The sequence below is a fragment of the Athene cunicularia genome (assembly GCF_003259725.1).
Source record: "Athene cunicularia isolate RWA chromosome 1 unlocalized genomic scaffold, athCun1 chr1_part2, whole genome shotgun sequence".
NCBI lineage: Eukaryota > Metazoa > Chordata > Aves > Strigiformes > Strigidae > Athene > Athene cunicularia.
The window spans coordinates 3,509,850-3,532,091 of record NW_020799092.1 but is presented as its reverse complement, the minus strand read 5'-3'; the positions used below and the strand labels follow the sequence as shown (position 1 = coordinate 3,532,091).

At 40.3% G+C, this 22,242-nt stretch overlaps 1 protein-coding gene across 3 annotated transcripts in view; it reads left to right on the top strand.

Annotated features, from left to right (window-relative positions):
- Nucleotides 1-21,940, top strand: part of TCF20 (transcription factor 20) — a 117,112-nt gene extending 95,172 nt beyond the window's left edge. Inside the window, exons 3-6 of one of the 3 annotated variants that reach the window (XM_026868567.1) lie at nucleotides 5,328-5,421; nucleotides 12,968-13,017; nucleotides 15,983-16,077; nucleotides 19,989-21,940. In XM_026868567.1, the coding sequence (XP_026724368.1) occupies nucleotides 5,328-5,421; nucleotides 12,968-13,017; nucleotides 15,983-16,033 (195 nt within the window). In that variant the 3' untranslated portion in view covers nucleotides 16,034-16,077; nucleotides 19,989-21,940. Of the gene's footprint in view, nucleotides 1-5,327; nucleotides 5,422-12,967; nucleotides 13,018-15,949; nucleotides 16,078-19,988 lie in introns of all 3 variants that reach the window. The other 2 variants (XM_026868566.1, XM_026868568.1) reach the window with 2 other exon arrangements.
- Nucleotides 21,941-22,242: the final 302 nt, after the last annotated feature.

Below are 22,242 nucleotides of genomic sequence, written 5' to 3'. Positions count from 1 at the left end.
TTCTGCTTTCCAGGAAAGAGAATGAGGCTTCCTGCTGCTTCTGTTGCCCTTTTGCCTGGATATTAAATCTGACCCTCTGCCTAGCCTGCCAATTGTTTAATCAGAAATAGTCAGAAGGCCCTCCTTCCTAATATTGCAGCTGACTCTGAAATCTTCATTATCTTACATCTGCATTTGTGCAGTGCAATTATACAGAAGCAATTATTTTCCTAAAAGCTTATAATTTAAACAGATGAAGGAGAGAGTATGAAAAATGCATATAACATGGAAAGTGAAGACGTGCCTGTATAATTAATGCCACATATATTTCATTCTTTTCTTTTTTATTAACCTTCAGTTGTTGCTTTCCATTTTATTCTGTTTATGCATTCTTGACACTGGTATGCAAGAAGGGGAAAAACAAGGAGATACTTAGAAATCAAGGTAAAGGGAAATGCGAAGAAACCAGAGCAAGGGAAAAACTGGTGCTTGGAAGAGAGGAAGTTAGAATGAGACTTGAGTGTGGGGTACAGGTGAGCAAACTGAAAGAATCAACTGATCAGCAAGAAAAGACTCTAGATTACAGACAGTTGAAAATATGATACAATTGCATCTGTTGCAAATGCCCTTGCTTAAACTGCTTTGGTAATTGTTCCACAAGAAAGATAGTGGAAGAATCATCTGAAAACACTTTAAAGTAGTGTTAGGCAGAAGCAATTAATTTCTGCTTCTAAGCAGTTGTTCCTGCTGTTGCCCATATATATTCTGCATATATTTTATATATTGGAAAGGCTGGTCTGGCAGCTCCTGTCCTCCCACCAGCAAAACCCTGTCCACTGTGGGATTCCAGTACTCTTAGTCAAGATATTATCTCTGTCCGTGCAGAGCTGAAGAGAAAACTTAAGGTGTGTGTTTTACTTAAGCAGCGTGGGTCACTTCTTTTCACAAGCCAAAGAGCTTGTGCTTGGTTGGAGAAAGGTAGGTAGCTCAGGACATGTTTATGTTATAACAACTATGTGGAGTTGGGTACAAATCTGAGGGAGACAAAAAAAAGGTACCAGAACACTCACCCATATTTATAACATTTAAAGCAGTGTGCTGTCAAAAGAGTTTACTCTTGTAGTAGTGAAGGAATACAAATTGCAGAAGGGGAAAAAAACCTTAAATCTGAAGAAGTCTAGCTTGTGGATGGTTTAGTATTTTGAATACATCAGACCAGTTCTGCTGCTGCTGTGGTAGCTGTCCCCTAACTGTTCACACTTCCAGTTTGGGTGTTACTTCATTTTGGTAGACAGAGAATGATGAGCTGTAGCCTGGAAGAAATGGGCTGCTAATAGCGTGGAGAGGTAGAGACAATGTATCTGGCTTTAATACTATTGATAATTTAGTTCAAGGGATGGAGTGTCTCTTCTAAATGGCACTTTTCAGTCTCTCCAGCCTATTCTAAGTGAGATATATGTGCCTTGTGGCTAGAGATGAATTGTGGAGATAGGACCTCTGAATCAATCTTACTGTGTGCTTTTTCTTTTTTTTTTTTACCTTGGGTTTTTTTTTTGTTTGGTGTTGTTTTTGTTTTTTTTTTTCTTTTTTTAATTTAAGCCGGGAGTTGATTAGATGATGCCTGGCAATGATTACTATCCATTGGCACCTCCCATTGGGAGCACAGTCCAAGTACCAGCCTTCAGCTCTTTCAAGCAGTGGAGGTTAAGCAGGCTGCTTACTGAGCAAAAGGAATTTTTGTTCCCATGAGAGCTTGAGTGCTGTTTCCCTGGCTAAGAATGCTATAATTCCTTTACAAGTGACAAGCAGGCTGCTACCATCTGCTGGTAGATGGCTGCAGGATGGTGGAGTTTGGGTGAAAATTTGCTCATGGACCACAGAGAACGATTAGTGATTATTAAGCGCAATTCACACGTTTTCTGTATTTTGGTTTTAGAATGTTTTCTAGTTGTAGTGTACATCTTTTATTTTCTTTTTGTTTTGAAACAAATACATAAAATGAGGGTTTTAACCAAAGCCAGGAAGAGTACTAGCAGAAATGATACATCTTTAAGATAGAGCAATGATGTCTTGCAAAAGATGACTGGCACCGTCCAGAAATTTTTTTAATTTCTTCATTCTGTCTTTCTGGAAGCACCTGGGTATATTTTTGGAAACCACATGGCATTCCATTATGATAGTCTTTTTCAAAGATTGATAGTCTTGTAAGTTGCTTCAGAACCACACAGCTTTGTAGGGTGGCAGCTTTGTTCAGTCACTCTGTGGTATGTCAAGAAGGAAGAACTAGAAAGAAAAGAGTAGTTATTGTGTATGTGGTTCCCCCAGCTTCCCCTGAAAGAAGCAGATGGTCGGGGGTCCCAGGAGGTAGAAGAAATGGGGCCATTAGACTGTCAGTGGCTTGTGAAAAGCAGGAGCATCTGCCAGAATGGAGACTTGTTCAGCAGCAGGGGAGCCAGCAGCAGCAGATGATCTCTGCCTTGAGCAGTCAATGGTATAGTAGTCCACTGGGGAATTGCTGTTGTGGGCGTAGCTGTAGGTAACCCTGGTAATAATCTAGTTGGTCTGGCAGACTAAAAAAAGGGGAAATGAAGGCTTGATGCTCATGCTTTGGCATCTTAACTACCCACTTTTCCTGTCTAATCATTCCTAACTACAACCGATTTGAAATATTCCATACCCATTCTCAGCTCAGTGCTACAGGCACACTTAAAATTCGTCAAAATGCTTGTCATGTTTCCGCTGCAAGTTTCAGAATAGCAAGATGAACCTTGCTAGATGCAGTAAAGAATAAGTTCAAAGACTAAACTAACATTTGGAAAAGTTTTAAAAATTTTGCTAGGGGTTGTCTTGTTTTCAGTTGTATTGCACAGCACACTCTTTTAGTGTTAAAAAATATTTTACACAGCTACAGTTTAATCTCTGCTGCTGTAGTTCTTATGCTCTTACTGACTGCTATGTACAGGACACAGTGTTCCAGGAAAGAATGACCTCTTCTGTAGCTACAGTGTGATGGTACTTCAAAGACTAGATAAAATAGGGAGTTCAGAATGCCTCTGAGGAACAAAACTAGAAATTCATATCTGTGTTCAAAAAGAATAGTCAATTTGGGTTCTGTCCTGTTAGATTAATTAATCTCAGTCAGCCACATCTAAAAGCAAGAATAAAGCATACAGGTAAAGAGCTGTGGTTCAGAACTTCTCAAGCTGCACTTTGTGAATACTTGGTATAGGTGAATCTGTATTGCCAGTACATAATATTTTTCTAGAGTTGACTTCATAGCCAGGAAAAGACATTTTCTGTACATGAAACTTGGTTTTACTCCCATGAGAGAATTACACTGCAGTTTGGCTAGAGGTCCATATGTTTTGGTATGCCTTTAAATGTTGGTTAGATTTTTATTTTTTTTTTTAATCTTATGGAAATGGGCATTGTGTTCTGACAGGCAAAAATAAGCTGGTTGAATGTCTCTTTCTAGGCCTTGGAGACACTTCCCTTACATCACAAATACTGCAGTAGTTTGTCATGATACACATTCACTGCTTAGAAGATAGACATGATTTAATAGGGAGCGCTGAAGATCAGGCTCAGGATGTTTTGGCGTAACCGAAAAGAGAAGGCAGTATTCAAGACTGCAGTTGTAGATGTCATGAGAATTGACGTCTCACAAGCTTTTCTGTTTGTTGCATCTGCTTTGATTTGAAGGGGGCCACCTGGTTTATGGCTGGAGCTAGTTTTCCTTTCATCCTAATTCAATCATTTAAATACAAACTGTAGTCATCTCTGCATAGCACAGAATAGTAGGAAGAGCAATAACTGTCAAGATATTCTCAGTGTTTTTTGAAATATTGTAATCAAAACCCTGTTTATGATGCAGAGTGAGGAACTTTGCTGTGGCTGTTATCTTTGGCCACATCTATTCTGCAGGCTTCCACTGCAACGTGTATGTTAATCAGGGATGTGAAGAAGTGTGGTCTATCTGCTGTGGCCATCTTGGCATATGAGCCTCCCTGTTAGGTAAAAAAACCCATGCTTTTGTCCAGTGCCAGGTGCACTGATGGTTTGCACACATCTCTTCTGTGTAGCTTGCTGATACTGTTAATAGAGCACATGTAGTTTGATACTAGCTTTTCCAATACGAAAACAAAATGATCTAAAAAGATCATGTCATCTTCTCTTGGTGTACAGTCAGTGACCAAAGACTTCTCATGGCCTGAATTCAAGGTGAATTGTACCAGTTACACAAGGCCTTGATGTGGTGGTGGTTGTGTTTGTCAGCAAAACCAAAATTCCTGTGTTGAAGTATGACTTAAAAGTTATTGCAGGTCATCTTTTCTGTTTCTGCCAGTAGTCTATTTGCATTTTAATTTTTAAATAGTAGCAGTCTCTTAGCCTTCAGTGGATTCTACCAGATGTGGCTTGTTTTCTTTTTAGAAGGGGAAAATGTCAAGCTGTCAAAAATGAGCTTTCATCAGAATCTTAGATTAGTTAATGAAAGTCACTTACTGTATACGGGCAAGAAATGAAATTGCTGTCTGAATGAGATACCCTATAGGCGTACTTACTTTAGGTCATTCCTTAAGTCGTTCAGGATGAAATAAATGTGTGAGTGGCTTTCATTCTTCCACATTCACATCTGTCTGATAATATGGTTAAATACATCATTGACCATTTGAGATAATAGGATTTAAGTAGTGAAAATTGAACATGGTCATCAGATGAATCTTAACTACTTTGAAAATAAATGTATGAGCATCCTTGTAGCACTGCAAGCATTTCTTGGAGATGTGCCATTTCTGTGATGGTGAGGTATTTTTCCTTGATGGCATCTTCCCCTGCTCCAGATCAACCTTTTTGATTACCTGTGAAAAAATGTTTAACTTGGCCCTGATCTTCTTGGACTGCTAGTGATAATGAAAATGATGTAACCAAAGACTTTTTACACTAATTGTGTCTTCTAATTCATCCTTTGTCATGCTAATTCTCATTTTAAAAATACAGTAGATTCAGAAGAGCTCTTTTCCTCCAATTTTAACACTGGTGTCATTGTCAGGTACTGAAACATGGGCCAATTAAATGGATTTAAGCAATAATTTTGAGTTCTTTCTGAATGGTTGGTTAGAACATTTCATCTCTCTTGCCTGGTTAGCACAGCTGAGAAGTTTGTTTGAATGAGCTTATGTTGTTGCCTGTTCAAAAGACCTTTATTTGTATGATGTGGAAAGATACAGTATTAACGTTGTGATACTCGAAGTTTGTGCTCATATATGGGTGATAAAATTGCCAGGAAAATACAGATATTTGGAAGGATGATTGCAGTATTCATTGCCCTTTCTTGGTTTCCGTTTCAGAAATGTTCCCATTGCCAGGAACCAGGAGCCACCTTAGGCTGCTACAACAAAGGCTGCTCCTTCCGATACCATTACCCATGTGCCATCGATGCAGGTAAGAATAATATGCTAACTATATTACATGTTTGTTTGAAACATATGATACTAAATAATTCCAAGGTACTTTGCAAATTTATTCCCTCTCCATTTTTCACCTACTATGAAGGTACAGTAATACAAATGCTGAGAAATAGCATCAGATAGCGTATGTGTTCGGACAAGATTGAACTTGTAATGAAAAAGAATCTACCTGAAAGTGCAGAAAAAAAACTGGTTTGGGGGTTTTACAGTGACTGAAATTTGGCTGCAGTATGAGAACTGACCACTCTTTTCTTGCAAAAAACAGAAACCCTTTGTTAAAAGGGTGCAAGTAACCAGAAAGGTGTTTCCTCTTTCAGGGTTACACTCCTATGGGTAGTCATAGTAATGATTTCAAGTGCAAAGTGTTTGTAGAATCATTGGTACCACTTGGAACATGACCTTCCTTCTCCCTCCTTAGAAGCATTTTGGCCAGTCACTTGAGTAGGTCCAGTTTTCATCACTGGACATTGCATGGTATTATCTCCAGCTATGAGCCTGGGGTTGTGAGCTGGCATTTTGTGTACAATAGGGCAAGTTTTTCATGGAGATAAACTTTATTCTTGGATAAAAAAATCTGACCTCATAATGAATAATGTCCCACTATTCCAATCCTCTGTAACTCGTTTCTCCTGTCATACAAAACTTAGTCTGATAACAAGCAGGTAAGGATTCAAGATTACAACTTGGCTGGCAAATAATTGCAAGCTTCCTGTTTGTTATCCCACTTCTGCAGCAGCCCACTTGTTTTAACACCTAATTTATGCTGTTTTTCAAATGTTACAGTATTTGAATTAGGTATGCTCATTTCTGAATGACTGCATTGTCTCTCTCACTGTGAAATCCCACCCTATTGGAGCACTGCATTTTATTTCAATATAAATGTTTTTAATTAAATTCATATTCCAGTGGAATGCTAATAGTGCCACAGTATAGATGGAGAATCCTTGATTTTACATGAAATAAGGTGTTAAAGAAATATTATTCAGGTTGCAAAAATCACTCCAAAAATGCCAGAAATAAGGGTGTCCGTGTAAGTCCCCAGCAGCGCTACAGGCTTGGGGAGGAGTGGCTGGAGAGCTGCCAGTCAGAGAGGTACCTGGGGGTGTTGATTGACAGCCGGCTGAACAGGAGCCAGCAGTGTGCCCAGGTGGCCAAAAAGGCACAATGGCATCCTGGCTTGTGTCAGCAATAGCGTGGCCAGCAGGGACAGGGAAGGGATCTTATCCCTGTACTCGGCACTGGTGAGGCCACCCCTCGATGACTGTGTTCAGTTTTGGGCCCCTCACTACAAAAAGGACATTGAATGACTCGAGCGTGTCCAGAGAAGGGCAACGAAGCTGGTGCAGGGTCTGGAGCACATGTCGTATGAGGAGCGGCTGAGGGAACTGGGGGTGTTTAGTCTGGAGAAGAGGAGGCTGAGGGGAGACCTCATCGCCCTCTACAGCTACTTGAAAGGAGGGTGCAGAGAGCTGGGAATGAGTCTCTTTAACCAAGTAACAAGGGATAGGACAAGAGGGAATGGCCTCAAGTTGCACCAGGGAAGGTTTAGACTGGATATTAGGAAGCATTTCTTTACAGAATGGGTTGTTGGGCATTGGAATGGGCTGCCCAGGGAGGTGGTGGAGTCCCTATCCCTGGAGGTGTTTGAGTAGAGTTGATATAGTGCTGAGAGATCTGGTGTAGTTGGGAACTGTCAGTGTTAGGTTAATGGTTGGACTAGATGGTCTTCAAGGTCTCTTCCAACCTAGATGATTCTGTGAAGTCTAATTTTGGTCTCTTAGGAATGTATCTTGTAAGATAGTAATGGCCTAATTAAAGACTGACATCTTTTTCTATAAGGCCCTACCTCAGCACGTAGGATGAAAGGGTACTCATTCATGAACATACATTGTCCTTACTGTTCCTGTATTTTACTTATTGCATATGATTCCATCTCAGTTCTGAAAGTAGAACTATGAAGTTATCTGTGATACTCATCTCTGTCATGCCTGAGTTTTATCAATGTTAACAAACTTTTTTTTTTAACAGTATATTGACAGACAGAACTGTCAGATTGGCATTCATATTGTGTTTAGTAATTTATTTCTGGTTTGTGACCTGCCCTTTTCAATACCATGAAAAAACAAAATAAATTATAGTGAATGTTCCAGATAGTTTGGGGTACTTAATTTGAATTCTTCTGTTACTAGATACAGTATGTGGCATTTTCTCTGTTCTAAATACAGGTATCAGAATTAAGATACTGTCCTTTTTCTTCAGATGTACCTTTCTCATTAACTGTACTCCACTTCAGCAAACATGGTAGGATTCTCCAGATGACAGATAGAGTGAACAATCATGACTGATTCCCAAGAGCAGTTCTGTCATGCACAGAAGAGGCAGTGTCCTGTACAAAAACTAGTATATAATCATACTATTTAGTCCATATTAAATGTAATATGTCTACAATATATCTAGAAGTGGGCTACATTAAATTTGGCTTGTCCTCACATTTGTCTTGACTTTGCAGCCTTTGAGGGTTTTTTTAGAGCAGCTCTTTGTGTTCAAGTTCCAAGGCTATGCTTACTTCATTTTCTTTTAATTTTGTTATGAGACATCATGTTGTCATGTGGCCATCTGTCAGAGTGCACCATTCTGAGCTAATTTCCCTCCTTTGAGTAATACAGCAGTAATAAATTGCAAGAGCTGCATGGAGATGGGATACCTGGACTGTGAGTTTTCACAAACTGGTAAAACTGGTGAATCTCTGGTTTCACTTCAGGAAGAGTATGATCTAGTGAGAACAAAGACTTTTCTTCCTTTCTTTATACATTTTCCTTTATGTTTCTGTTTCCTTCTGTTTCTCTATACATTTTCTTCTGTTTCTCTTCAGTCTGCATGTGCCTGATAGGTTCTCTACTCTGGCTCTTCATACCAGCCGCAGGCTCTTTATCAAGTTGGCCTCAAGTTCCTTTTGTCAAATTTCTTATTCCAGTTTCTTTGTAAGACCCAATTTTCCCTGCTCCTTTCTAACTTTACATATGTCCAGTTTTCTAGCTGTCACTCTGTCTTCCTCCTTTCTGCTCTTACATCACCTCCTCCTTTCTTGCTCCTGGCCATTTTTCCTCTCTAGGCTTCTTACTCCTTTCTAGGCTTCTTACTTCCCTCTGGTTCTCCTAACTTAGCTCCTTGTCACACTTAACCCTGCTGGTCCCAATTTGTTCTTGTATATTGCCCTTGATTTCCTCTGTTTCACCTTTCCGTGCCTTATCCTGCTAGTTCTTAGTCTCCAGTCTTCTGGCTTAATCAGTCCTCATTAATTCTTAGCTTCCTGCTGCACTTATCCTTAATTCCCGCTCCTAACTTCTGCTAGCATGGGTCTCCTCATCCTGCTAGCCTCCACTCTCTCCATTTCCAGATTGTCTTTCTCAGTAACATTTTCACTTCTGCTGTCTTCTGGACTAGTGCTTTCCATTTTTCAGTTTTGAAGTGATCAACTTCTTCCTTCAGGCTGCCCAAGCCTTAGAAATGTCCCCTGACAAGCTTCAGCGCTTTTGCATCTGGTACCTAAATCTGAGGCCAGAGGTTCATTTACAGGAAACATCTGCTCACTACCAAACAAAAGTGTATTTGGTGGAAATTTTGAGGGACCTAGCCACTAAAATCTGAGAAGTGTCTCCTGAGGATGTGCAGACTAAAATCCCCATTCTTCCTTTGAAAGAGTTGTATGTGCTGATTTTGTGGTAAACTGGCAAAGGCATGCCTTAGCTAAAATTCAGGTCCTACTGAAAATCAGGGTGTGTTAAGAGCTTTTCAGAGAAAATTTGCTGGCACGTTTTAACATGTGCAGAATAACTTTTTTCCAGGAAAGAGTTTTAAGGAAATTGTTAGGCTGCTTTAGCTGAAGTTTTCAACCAAAACAAATACAAGAACCCATACATTCTTAGCATTCAAAATTTCAGCCTGATGGTATGATAGTAAAAGACCTTGTTTGCAGTTGGTTTTATCTGTGGGTATAATCAAGCTGTCTTAATCTATAGCTGCTCTTCCTATAAATCTGTATAAAATAAGTAAGCAAGCTATATGGAATAGGACCTGATTTTCATTTATGCCCAGGCAGAAAATGTAGGCTTCCTTGAGAAGCAAATCAAAATACTTTTCTCTTTCCTCAGCCTGCTGCCTGCCTATAAAACCTTTTTATTGTTTATACAGTACCGCTGTCTTTCCTGTAGTGAATCAGATACAGATATTTCTCAAGTTCCTTGAGCTCTGTGGTAGTTTAATTTGAAGTCAACCATCCTGCTTTGAAGGATGGTGCCACCTTGCTTTGAGGATCTGGGGCAGATCTGTTCTGCATTCTCAGAAGTTTGTGTTGACATTTATAAGGGTTCTCAAGCTTTTGGAATATGCATGACTGGTTTTGTATCTTTGAAAAATCAGAAAACACTTGCTGGAGTAGTTTTTTTGGGTATGTCGAGTCACAAACACTTGGTGTTTGAGTTACTGTAGCATCCCTGGAAGAGACCATACATTAAGTTGAGATGAAGTATGCATGTCACGCTCCTAGGCAGTTGTACTGCGAGCTGAAGCATGTTTTTACCTTTGCATTGTTGTGGGTTAGAAGTTAATAACCTGTCAGTTACTGTGCCTCATTTGAAAGACAATACATTTTTGGAAAAGGTCTGGAGGGTGGAATATCTCAAAAACCGTTACTTGCCGCACTGAAGACGGGCCCTGCAGTGCGACCTGGGCTCTGGCGTCTGTGCCGATGGTTGGTTTCCAATCCCACCCTGGTGAGGAGCCAGATTTTGCACTGCTGTTGCTAATTGGCTGCTATGTAAGGCACGTGGCTTCATAAGCTGCCAGTTCGTACATATGGATGCTTTTATATAGCCTAATTCAACCTTCCTCTTAATCTCCTTTCATAGAAAGTAATCTTTGGCAATACAGGGTCCAAGAGAGCTGAACTCTTAACCATCTGCATAAAAATCAAGATCAGTAGTACCACTCAAGTAATTTTTATATGGAAATTACTGTGGTTAACATTGTCTGTGTTTGGCTTTTGTCTGTCCAAATTTATGAAGAGCCTCTGATGTCTCAAGATAACTTAGTCCTAGGGACGTCTCCATGGAAACAGGATCTTTGTTTTCTGAAATTTTGTATCATCTCCCTCTGCTTGTTCCTCCCCACCTGGAGTCAGATCCTGATTGTTGTAGCACACTTGTACCCACAACATGTATCGTAGGCAGTTTCACATACAAAAGATTTTTGACTATAAATTAGGAAAAGACTAGCAGTAAAATAAAACAAATTTTCAGAGAACAGAAATTGTGTGTCTTCACAAGTATCATTAAAGACGAGTAACAGGCAGAACACAGAGGGTGAGACAAAGTGTGAAGCTTACGGAAGAATAATTGCTTCTATTAAAAATGGTTTAGGTTTTCTTTGACTACTTTATGGAGAAAAATCTGTACAAACAAGGACAAGTCTCAGTTCTTTTTCCCTTTCTGCCACAATGAGCTGATCATAGCTATGTGTCTGGTGACTTCATGATGAATTGTAATCTGTGATATAAAATACTTGGAACTGCTAACAGAAATCCAGGCCAGCTTTGTAATGATGAACAATTTTTGCCTGATTGGTATTCAGCTGGTTTTCTACAGTGAGCTGATGAAATTTTTCATAGTTGTCCTTTAATACAAAAAAAAAAAAAAGCTATTAATTTGATCTGCTATTAGTATTTGCAACAAAAATGCCAACCGAAGTAAGAAAGTGAGCTCCATATGCAGATCAGGCATAAGTTACGAGCTTTCTGGCAGTTCTCCCTGATCCTTGTACAATCTTCCTTTCTGATGTACGAGCTAGAGAAGTGCATTCATTACCGATGTTGGGTTTCCAAGAAAGAAGAAAACTCCATCCTGTTCTAACATACTGTGTATGTTTTTGATGATTGCTCTGTATATTTTTGATGATCTCTCTATTATGCAGTGATAATTCATGCTGTAGTCTAAATGTACAATTCCTGCCCTTAATGAGACATTTTATTTATTTCCTGTTATTTGCTAATACTGCATTGGAAATTGTTGTCTGTGGCAGGATTAAGGGTTTTACTCCCCTTTGCTAAAGTCTCCCAAGTAACTTAGCCTATTGCATGCTGTTTCCCTTTGATTCAGGCCAGAGGCATTCATGTTGAAACATAAGTGTTTCATAGCAGAGCAGTGCTCTGCCAAAGCTTGGGTGTCTAGAAAGCTTTTCCCTCAAGCTTTAGTTGCAGTCTCCTGCTGGCTGCTAAACTCTTCCAGCAGATTGAAACAGCAGGTAGCACTGGTTATGCTACATACTTAAAAGTGGTTTAAATTAGCACATTTTATTTACCATTGTGCTTCCTTACTTGCTAGCTATTTGGATAGGTTGGAGCAGATGGGAGGTCTTAAGCACCTTGCTGAATTCTTATGGTGTTGGTCACACTTAAGTGGTGATGGTGCTTGGTTCTACTGATGTGGTGATCACGTTTGATCAGCCTGCCTTCAGTGCATGAGGCAACTGGAAAGAACAGTCAGAAGTTTGTGCAGGTTGAGGGGTGGCCCTACAGTTCAGGGTGTCCGGGGAGGCAGCGGAATTCTCTCGGAAGAGTGCTGCTGCTTTTTCACTTGGCTTTGAAGGTGAAACATGGTGTATCCAGAAGGCACAAAGGGAAGACAGAGCCAGCCCGTGGTGTTCCTGGTGTGGGCATAGCACTGGAGTTCTGGGAGCTGCTGACTCGGCATCCCTTAGAGGCATGGTCTGGGAGGGAGGGTGATAAGCAACACTTAGACTGGCAGTGCCACTAAAGAAATGCTCTTCAAATGACAGTATTGCTTAATTTGTTCCTAAATAAGCAATTCTATGTAGGTGCCCTACTTTCCGTAATAGGTTTAAATCATTAATTAAACTACTTCTTAGATCATAGAAGCTTCATATATGCAAGTTGTGGAAGCAGATCCAAGAGCAGCATGAGTGACCTGACTACCAGACATAGTGTCAAAGTGTAAACTGATCACCAGGATTTGGGATTGCAAATAAATTGTCATATACACCCATACCTAGAGAGACATACCCCTTCTACCCCTGATGTTGGCAGGGCCTTGGGGTAAGGATGAAAGGCAACTTTCCTATGAAGTATAAAGCAGGGATTGTCTGTTCAGATTGGATGAATGCATCCACCTTCCTCGTGCTATAGTGAGGAAGGCTGAAATAGCTGAAAGGAGTTGGGATGCAGGATTTGTAGACTTGCTGTTGTGATTCTTACTCTGTACAGAGGACTGGGGAGACCAGGGATGCTTGGACTTGGCTTGGTAATCCAGGCAACGTTGTCACTTGGGGTATTTAGTAATTTTATTTGCTGAAACCTTGGGAATGGAAGGGATGAACCTGCCAATATGATAGTATTCCTCTAAGAGATCTTTGAATGAAAAATATGTACCTGTGAGGCAAGATTAACACGTGATGTATTCAAGTTGTTTTTTATTTAAAAAGTAATAAATGTCTGTCTTCTCCTCTAGATTGTTTACTAAACGAAGAGAATTTCTCAGTGAGGTGCCCCAAGCACAAGGTAAGAATCCTCTCCTGGATTAGACCTGTTTTTTGCTGCCCTCTTCTGGTGTCAATTTGGATTAGTAATTTTATACCTGGATAACATCTGTAGTCAGAGATGCTTTTAGATGAATTCTTCTGTGATGTGTGCTTGTGATATATTCTGGGAACAGACATCAACTTGAGAATTATACAGAAACTTTAAGAAGATAAGCTAAGTTTTTGCCCTATCTGTTTAGTTGTTCTTTAGATCCTTGATGACTCTTTAGAAAGCCCAGCTTCATTTCCTGTCTTCTGTCATAGAATCAGTACATCGCTCACTCTTTCTCTTTGAAACTGGCATTGGTTTTCCTCCTTGGATTTATGGAGGATGCGAGGAGGAAGAAAAATGACTCATAAAAAAGTGTGAACCAGTTTTTGGAAACATTTAGATTGCATCATGAACTTAGTGATAGTAACTAAACTGATTTCCTAGAACTCAGCCTTCAATATATCTGTTTAGTTGTTCTGTAGATCTTTGACTCCTCAGGAGACCCACCATTGGTTTTGGTGATGGATTCAGCATGCTGCTTCTCCCTAGGGTTTGGGCATCCTTAACTGAGTGTCCCTGTAGTCTGCAAACACAGTGGTACTAAGAGCTGGACTGCTGTTGCTCTGTCTGTATGGAAAGGGGAGACAAGGCAAACAGTAATTAATCCTGTACATATAAGCAATGTGATACAGTGCTGGGAATACTCCTCCCAACCCAGAAGGGAGGATAAATCTCTGGGAGGTTGTAGATAACGAGTCCACCAGTTTTAAATGCTCAAAAGTATACAGAAAAATGGCCATTCTTGTGGCTGGTTGGATATAACAGGAATTACACAAGAGGGTGGATGGCTTATGCTGGAAAGTATAGGGAAGAATTGTGTTGCTTTCTAGCAGGGATTAGTCTCCATTTAGTCCTTGTCTGCAGATCTCTTCTCTGCCTAGAATTAGACTGACATCTGGTGGTCTTTTGTCTTCACAGATTATCTTTAATCTGTCTTTTGTAAACATACAAGAATTAGTCTCACTTTCCTTTCTGGATGTTCTACCACAATATGATGTATTTATACACACTGTTTAAAATGCACTGGAAGATTCTGGGGCATTCAGGCTGTTATCCAGAACTGGCCTACTTTCATTATATAAAAGAAAATAAATTATTCTGCCCAATCACGGAATAATGTTGAAAATGTACAGCAAGCTTAAATTGATGCATTAATGCTACACAAACCTGCAGATCTTATCAAACAAAAATGGGATGAGCTCCCTTTACTGTGGAATGCAACTACCTAAGTGCCACCCTCCGCCCAACTTCGGATATTTGACTAAAGAGAATAGGACGGTTACATCTTTGAAGGCTGTGTTATTTTTGCTGCCCATTGCCTGAAGTATTACAGGGAAACGTAGTGTTAAAAGCTTTTCATAACTGACTTGGGTGGTCATGGCTGCTGTATATGAGTACTTGCAGTGATGGTGCTCAAACCCTGAAACAACCATGGTACAGAATCCAGCCTCCTGGAGAAGATACTGAGCAGGCACATTGATTTCCAAAGTAATCGGAGGAGGGAACTACCAATTAAATTGATAAAGGTACTTCAGCAGGCAATAAAATTTTAAAATTTTATTCAAAACTATTCCACTGCACATCGTTTTCTGTGTTGCGTCGAAAATGGAAATTCAACACCATCAGCCTTTCTTTGACACTGAAGGTTGTTGGCTTTTGCTTAGTAAACACATGAATCATTTGTTTGAAGTAGAGTTTTCTTTTGCTTGGCTATTACACAGTCCTTGCCCTGTGGTTCACTGATCATTACTGGTTTGTTCCAAATCCTCCTGCATGGCAGAATATAGGATCACCCTTCTTCTTCCATTGTAGTGGCTGGAAAGGGGAGTTCTAGCCAGTTGCAAGGCAGGAGCAGGAAGGCTGAAAACCATTCCTCTAGAATGACTGGAGAACAGATAGCATCCTTTTGGGTTTTTGGTTGGGTGGTTGGGTTTGGTTTTTTTTTTTGCATGATATGAACATGAGCAATTAAGAGGAAGAAAGACTTTAGAGCATTTTAAACTGTGCTTTTAGGTAAAAGCAGTTTAACATTAGTAGCTAATTAGTAGCTGTCTAATCCCCCATTCTTCTGTAGTTAATGGGTGAAAGAACTAACTTTATAAATCTGCTAACAGTAAGTCCCCCAGGATAGTGCCTCTTATCCTTTCTTCAGTCCATGCCTCACATGGATAAATACACCTCATCATAATAAGTGGCTCCTAGGGAGCAGAGGTGCTTCTTGCATGGTTAACTGCGCTTGACACTTCTGGCATAAGCAAGCTAAGTCCAGAGGGACTAGTCCTGCCTTTCCCTGTGCTCCCCGATGAGCTCTCCCATTTCCTTCTGTCAGCATTGATGCTTCAACCATCCATGTCCTGAATGTGCTACTTTTGCAAAATAGCAGCTTTTATCACAGGGAAAACGCTGTCTGAAAACGAATCATCTTTTGAAGGGTTAGCTTGCTCTCACAAATCCACATAGCTGTGTGTCTGCATCTCAGCCGAGTGCTATTGCAACAGAACAGATGAGGATGCCAAGGCACAGAGGATATGAAGGGAATGGGATACCTCACCTTTTGATGGCACTTTAGATTGTCTTAAGCCATCTGTGGGACAGTTTTAAGTTCTCTGCTTGTTCTACCTTTTTGTGTTAAATTCTGTGTTTCTTAAAATTAACCAGGCTTTCATATCCCAAACTATTTACTTTTGCAGAATTGCCTGCCTTTGTCACCAGGAAAACTCTGTCTGAAAAGCTATGACTGGTTCCAATACTGACTACTTTTTCTCTCTCTCACTTTCTGTATGTTCGCTTTCCCTACCCCTGTCTTCCTTTTCTCCCTCATTTTCTTTTTCCTCTTCCTTTTGGCTTGCTGGTTCGTCAGCCCCTCCTTCCTTGCTCTCTTCCCTCCTTGCAGAACAAGATGGTGAAAGGCAGCCTCAGCACAGAGCAGTCGGAGCGGGGGTGAGGGGGGAAGTGTACTCCTGGGAATGGAAATAAAAGCAAGCACAGGTGAGTTGGGGAGAGTTTCCAGTTTCCACATGCAGCCTTCTGCAGCTCCTTACCTCCAGTGCCTTCCCCATTTCAATGAGAAATCAAAGTGCTCTTGTGTACCATCAGAAAATTTGTAATAACTGTTTCTTTTTTTTCCCCCTGCTACCGTTCTTTTCAGGCTAGTGACTTCACTTTTTTGTATTTCCGCAGCAGTTCCTTCTGTTTAGCAGTGAAAGGCAAAGCTATATTAGCTGTTACAGCTGCCTGATTACTCAGCTAAACCAGTGGCAGAAATATCCTTTCATATTGCCATGGTCATGTCCGTAAGGATCTGAAAGGTTTTTCTGTAAGTCTCAGAGTAGTTAATAGTAAGCTTCCATATAAATAAACAAATATATTCAGCAAAGCATCATAAATTTTGTATGTAAGGAGAAATTAATACTGGTGAGTTCAAGATTCTTGTAATCTTAATTCCCATTTTCTGGCAATGTAAATACAAGGATAAGTAAATTAATCTTATCAGGAGCCCATTGCTTTCAGACCAGCATTTTCTTCTGTTTTGCAAACAGACATGGGTGATAGAAGGTGGAACTGTATCCACAAGTGGCCACAATTTCTTAAGTTTGTAATGTTCACTCTGGTCCCTCCCCTCCCCTCACTCTAGATCCAGGGTGGGTTGTAGTTGGCATAAGTCAGCAGTGCTGTGGAAAGCGGCAGTCGTGCTCACGCACCCCAGCTCCCCTGCTGCTCTTCCTTCCTGCCTCCTCTGTTGCCTAGTCCCAGCTTTCATACAGCCATGTGTGAACTGGTGGGGAATCCAATTTGTCTGAAGCTGCGTTTTGTCATGTTAGCATCTGAGCTGGGTCGTTTTCCTAATCTAGTTCACTGTGTGGCTGGGCAAATACCCTGACACAACGAGGGAGTAGCACAGAGGTGAGAGTTGGCACCCAGGGAATGGGATGAGGTTGGGATTTCTTACTTGATTTCCACCAAGTGCATTGTCATTCAGTGGCAGCAAGGAGGTCTTAATGTGTTTGGTTTCAAATTAATACTTGCTGGCACCCTTCCCCATAAACTGCAGCCCAAGGTCTCTTGCCTTCATTTCACTGCTCGGTTACATTTCTTACTCAAGCTAGTTGCTTCTCTGTCTTTCTTGCAATCATGCAGGTAAAGTTGCTCTTTCATGTCTGTTCTCTGAGCTGATAATCCCCCTCCCTCACTGCCATTCCTTTGCTTCCTAAGCACCTCCCTTACCTTAAAATCTTACCTGTTTATCAAGTTAAGTAATTTTGAAGTACTTCTAATGGTGTTTTCTGTGAAGGATGAGAAATTAATCAGAGAATTCTGTTTTTTAGTGCAGTAGCAGAAGACAGGTAGTGTTTCATATAAACACTTTGTAGAATGACTGCTGACTTGGTTTAGCTCTGCTCTGTTATTTCTCATTTTTAACAGCATTCTTTCTTGGTTTTGGAGTGTTGTTAAAACAGTTACCATGCAAACACTATTTAAAGTTCATTATTTGAGTAACTTTTTCCTTTCATGATAAAGGTCATTGGATTTCTTTTAGGCTTTTCTCTTTTCCTTAAAGTGAAAAAAGCAATATAATAGTGTTAAAACAGGATCATAGTCTCACAGACAAGGCATCTGTTAGAACTGTTTTAACACTAGAGAAGTCTTATCAGTGGTGATTTTTTGGGCCATTTCTTTAAGGCGCTGGTGAACATTACTATGTCCCAGATACCTTTACACAACTTTGTTTCCTTCATTATTTTCCAGTGCTAACTCTTTTTTTTTTATATATCATAGGAATGTACTGTCTTAAGACCTTGCAGGCTGTGGAATCCCTGCACCATGTTCACCGTGTGCTCTAGACATCGCTCTAAGGGATCATTTCTTTCCAAATCCACTTTTGCCTCAAGTAGTTCATATCTGAAGGTCCTATTTAGCCTCCCCTTTGATGCTGAGGATATATAAAAATGAAGTTCTCTAACCTGACCTTGCATCCCAAAATAAAAACCATGCAAATCTAAAAGATCCAGTTACTTAAAAAAACAAAAAAATTGCTGCATTATTGTGGTAATTAAAGAATTTAGAGGAATTCTGTAGCAGTCCTGGTAGTACAGGAGCTACCCTTCTGCTGGCCTTTAGTGTAGGATAGAATGGGCACTCATCTGTTAAGATAATCAAGCTGTATTAGTCCTGGTTCACTCCTAGGCCCAGCAAGTTAAGAAAAATCCTGCATGTTGTATAACATCCAGGCAAGTTAGTGTATGCTGTCTCTGTTGCTTCTCTCTCCCTGAGCCAGTTGCCTCTAGAACATTTGAATCAAATCCAGATCTGGAGAGTGACTATAAGAATGAGTCTGGTGCTCTGGATCTTGTCCAGGAACGGGGAAGGACTCTCTCTGTGCATTGAGCCTGCTTCCTCCCTGAGCCAGTGCCTAATGCTCTGGACCAATTCCAGGCATGGGCAAGCTACAGTTGTACAGGAGCCAGAGACAGTAACACCTTCCTGACACTCCTTCAGCAAGGGTTCACAGTTGCACAGTGATGAATACCACAGAGGTCAGCTGCCTGAACTCTCTAGGAACCTCCCTCCTTTCCTTCTTAGCTGTAACTCCATGGCTTACCCGTCTGTTTTTCATACATGCTCGCCTGGCTCTTTCTTTGCTCTTAGCCCGGCACCCCTGTATGAGGGGATATTTGCAGCCAAGAGGTAAGCTTGCTGGGACGTAATCTAATCGGTGTGGTAATAATCAGGACAACACTGACTTCCGTATCACACTTAGTTAGGGTTCCTGGAGTTTAATTGCCAGCTGTGAATGAACATGAGTGTTACTTCATTCCCAGGCACATCTCTACTGCAACCGTTTTCCATATGCGTCGCTTATGTTGCAAACTTCTTTCCAATTCCCAAGCTTCCTAGCTGGTGGGGAGGGATATATCTAAGTCATATCAAAGTAACTACTAAATAAACAAATTGCTTCTGGGCTCACTTGTGTTATAGGAGAACAGAAGAAAGTGATATATTAGTTCAAGCTTTGCTTTCTCAGCTGTGCAGGTTAAGAATGAGAACCATAGCTTGGAGAAATTAAAATTTAACTTTGTCTGCAGTTTCTCTTTTGAACTAAGCTCACCAACTTAGCAAATTTCTGAAGTTCATTTTCTCTGGACAGGGAGGACAAGCATGCCAAGCACTTGGACATTTCCATATTTGTCTTTGAAAGACATCACAAGCTTAGTTCTTTCATAAACTGTCACTACCACCATAATCTGGCAATTAGAACAAAAAAGCAACATAAATATTACCCACCCTCCAATTCATTTAACTGCAGCCTTACCTTTAGCTTGTGAAATCTAGCCATGTCCCAAATTTGGTTCCTGTGGTTGGACTCCTATAATTTTGATACTGGTTTCACTATCTGCTACATATTCACTGAGAACTACTGTCGGGTGGTAGCTTGGTGAACCTGTATGAAAACACTTGAGTCCCGTCCCTGAGGGGCAGTATGGCATCCCAGAAGCTGTCATCACATTTGAATGTGCTTGGACCTTCTGTTTCCAGTTTTCATAGTTAAGATGAGGAGCAAACATGAGGTGAACGAGCTCCTTTTTGGCTGCCAAAGGTAGCTAGCTGTTCTGTAAGAGTGCCATCCTTTTGTTGCACAGATCGTCCTGTTATCGTGGACCTCCTCTGCAACTGAGCTTATTTAATTTTCTGCTGGTTGTTAAACTAATACTTTTTATCACATGGCTTTGCTTTTATGACCTACTCACAGTTGTGCTTCCATGTGGTTTTAGTCCACAAAGAGCTCTCGGTGTTAACTGCTGTGGTAGGCCTGCTGAGTGGGGTCTGGTAGGCCTGGGAGGTGTGTTGGCAGATGGAGGGAACTAACCATTCCAATATTACTGTTTCACTTTGTTTTTCAGGTTAGGCTGTTGAGATAAAAAGTGGTGGACATTCGTGACTGAATGGAATCTCTCCCACTGTGCAGCCATGCCCCCTCTCGACGTGCCTGCCAATGCCAGCACTTCCTTCATAAATTCTTACATCACACTCAAGACTGATGACATCACAGAATCTGACCAAGGAGTCTGAACCAGCTGTTTCCATGGACACAATCTCCATAGTGACAGTGGGAAGGGGAGGGGGAAAAAGGAAACAGGTGGGGGGAATTAAAGAGGGAGGGATAAATATATATATATATAAAGATCTATTTTTTAGTCTTGAAAGACTTTGTTTTAAATGAAAGGTGCGCTATATCCCTTTTGATGCTTTTAAAATTAACAAAACCCCTTTTAAATTAAAAAAATTGTAGCTAAAGTGAATATTAAATCCAAAATCAAAGCAGGGCTCACAAAGCCTAACATTTTGTGGGAAAGAGCAGAACTGGGAGTACTCCAAACAGGACTTTTCTCCCTTCTTGTTTTCTTTCTCACAACATCCACGGAAGTTCAGTTTTAAAAGGCAAATAAAATAATGATAAATTGTCTGTACCGTGTGGGAGGAAGGCTTGGATGGTGGCAGGTGATGGGGTGTCAGTACTTGTGTATGGGGTGTAGGGAGGTTATAATTTTTGAGAAAGGAGTATCTGCCTTTTGTGGCAACAACATGCACCCCCAAATCATTCCAAGAAGCTGCCTTCAGTTTTGAAGGCAGGTGAGAGGAAGATGATGGTTTATCTGCCAGACTGGGGAGCTGGAAAGGAAGTCTGAATGTTGGCATCAATGTATCCTCAAACTGATGAGGAAAACCCAGTTAGCCCTTTTTATGTTTTGCTTTTCCTAAGGAAGGAAGAGGAAATGTCAGTGTAACAGCCTACACTATATGGTTATTTGGGGTGGTTTGGGTTTTTTTTGTAAATTATGTAATTTTAAAACATTTGGGTTTAAGGAACATCAACAACAAAAATTTTTTTTTCTTGTTAAGGCCTTAAGAAAGGGGTTAGTGCATCTTTCAGGGGTCACTCTGCCATGGGAATAAAATAGCTGTTTCACAAACAGTTTTATATAAAAAAAGCTTAAAAAAACCAAAAAAACTAATAAACTTCATTTTAACCTTGTCTCCTTTTGTTTTGTGCGAACTTGATTTGTTTAAAAGGACAGAGAGATAGTACTATCTGCTGCTTTTTGGTTTCTTTGCCTTCATCAGTTCTGCCTTCAGTGATGACCTTCTGAACTGGCCCAGCAAGAGGAAGACCACAAAAGCTTTTAAAAATTTAAGTTTAGAATTTGTTTGATGTTCAGAGATAACAAGCCAATGACTGGATTAATTTTCTGTTCATGTGAGTTGGTGGTATTTCCCCAGGTCACTGACTCACTCATAGGATGGTAGCATATCCTACTCATATCAAACAGCGTGGTGTTTACTGGGAAGTCACTAGAGATAGGGATCCAACCAGCATGACTTGGATAAAAAAATGGGGTTGATATCGTGGGGAGGGAAGAATTATTTTAAAAAGTTATGTACTGGATGCTTGCTCAACTACTCGCATTTTTGAGTATTCAGCACATAAAAAATAAAATCTATGATAGCTCATATTAAGATATCTATTTTAACTCTATTTTTAAAAGATCAATTTAAAGATTTGGGAAATAATTTGGCAGTTATTTATTTCTGAAAGTTGCTACTCTCACTGATAAGTATTTGGAAAGAAAGGGCAGTCTTCTGCTTACTCCTTTCCCAGTAGCAGCTACTGAAGTTAGTATGTCCTTCTACATTAAGAAATAGACCTGTTGTGAATAAATGTCACTAATGTGTCCTGAATTGGTGCTGAAAATATTTAACTGCTGGTGTAGTCAGAAAAAAAATCATTTTTAGCATAGTTAATGTGATTGAGTAAATGACTTCTTTTCAACTGAATAAAAATTGTTTTTTTTTTTTTCTTAGTGTCTGTTCTATTCTACCTGTTCTGGGGGGGAAAAAAAAAAAAAAAAAAAAAATTAACTGTTGTTGCATTGATTTATGATTTATGGTGGTGAAGAATTAACTTTGTAGTACTACAACAGCAGAGGACCATGTGGTGAAACTGCTGAATTTGATATGTTTGGCTCTTCAGGGTGGTGTCCCGCAGCAGAGGGAAAAGGTTTTTGGGTAGCTGGGAGGGAGTCCTGGACCTTTTTCTTGTGGGTGCTTATGGCAGTTGTTCAGAGGTATTCAACAGCACCTCATGCACAGTAATGG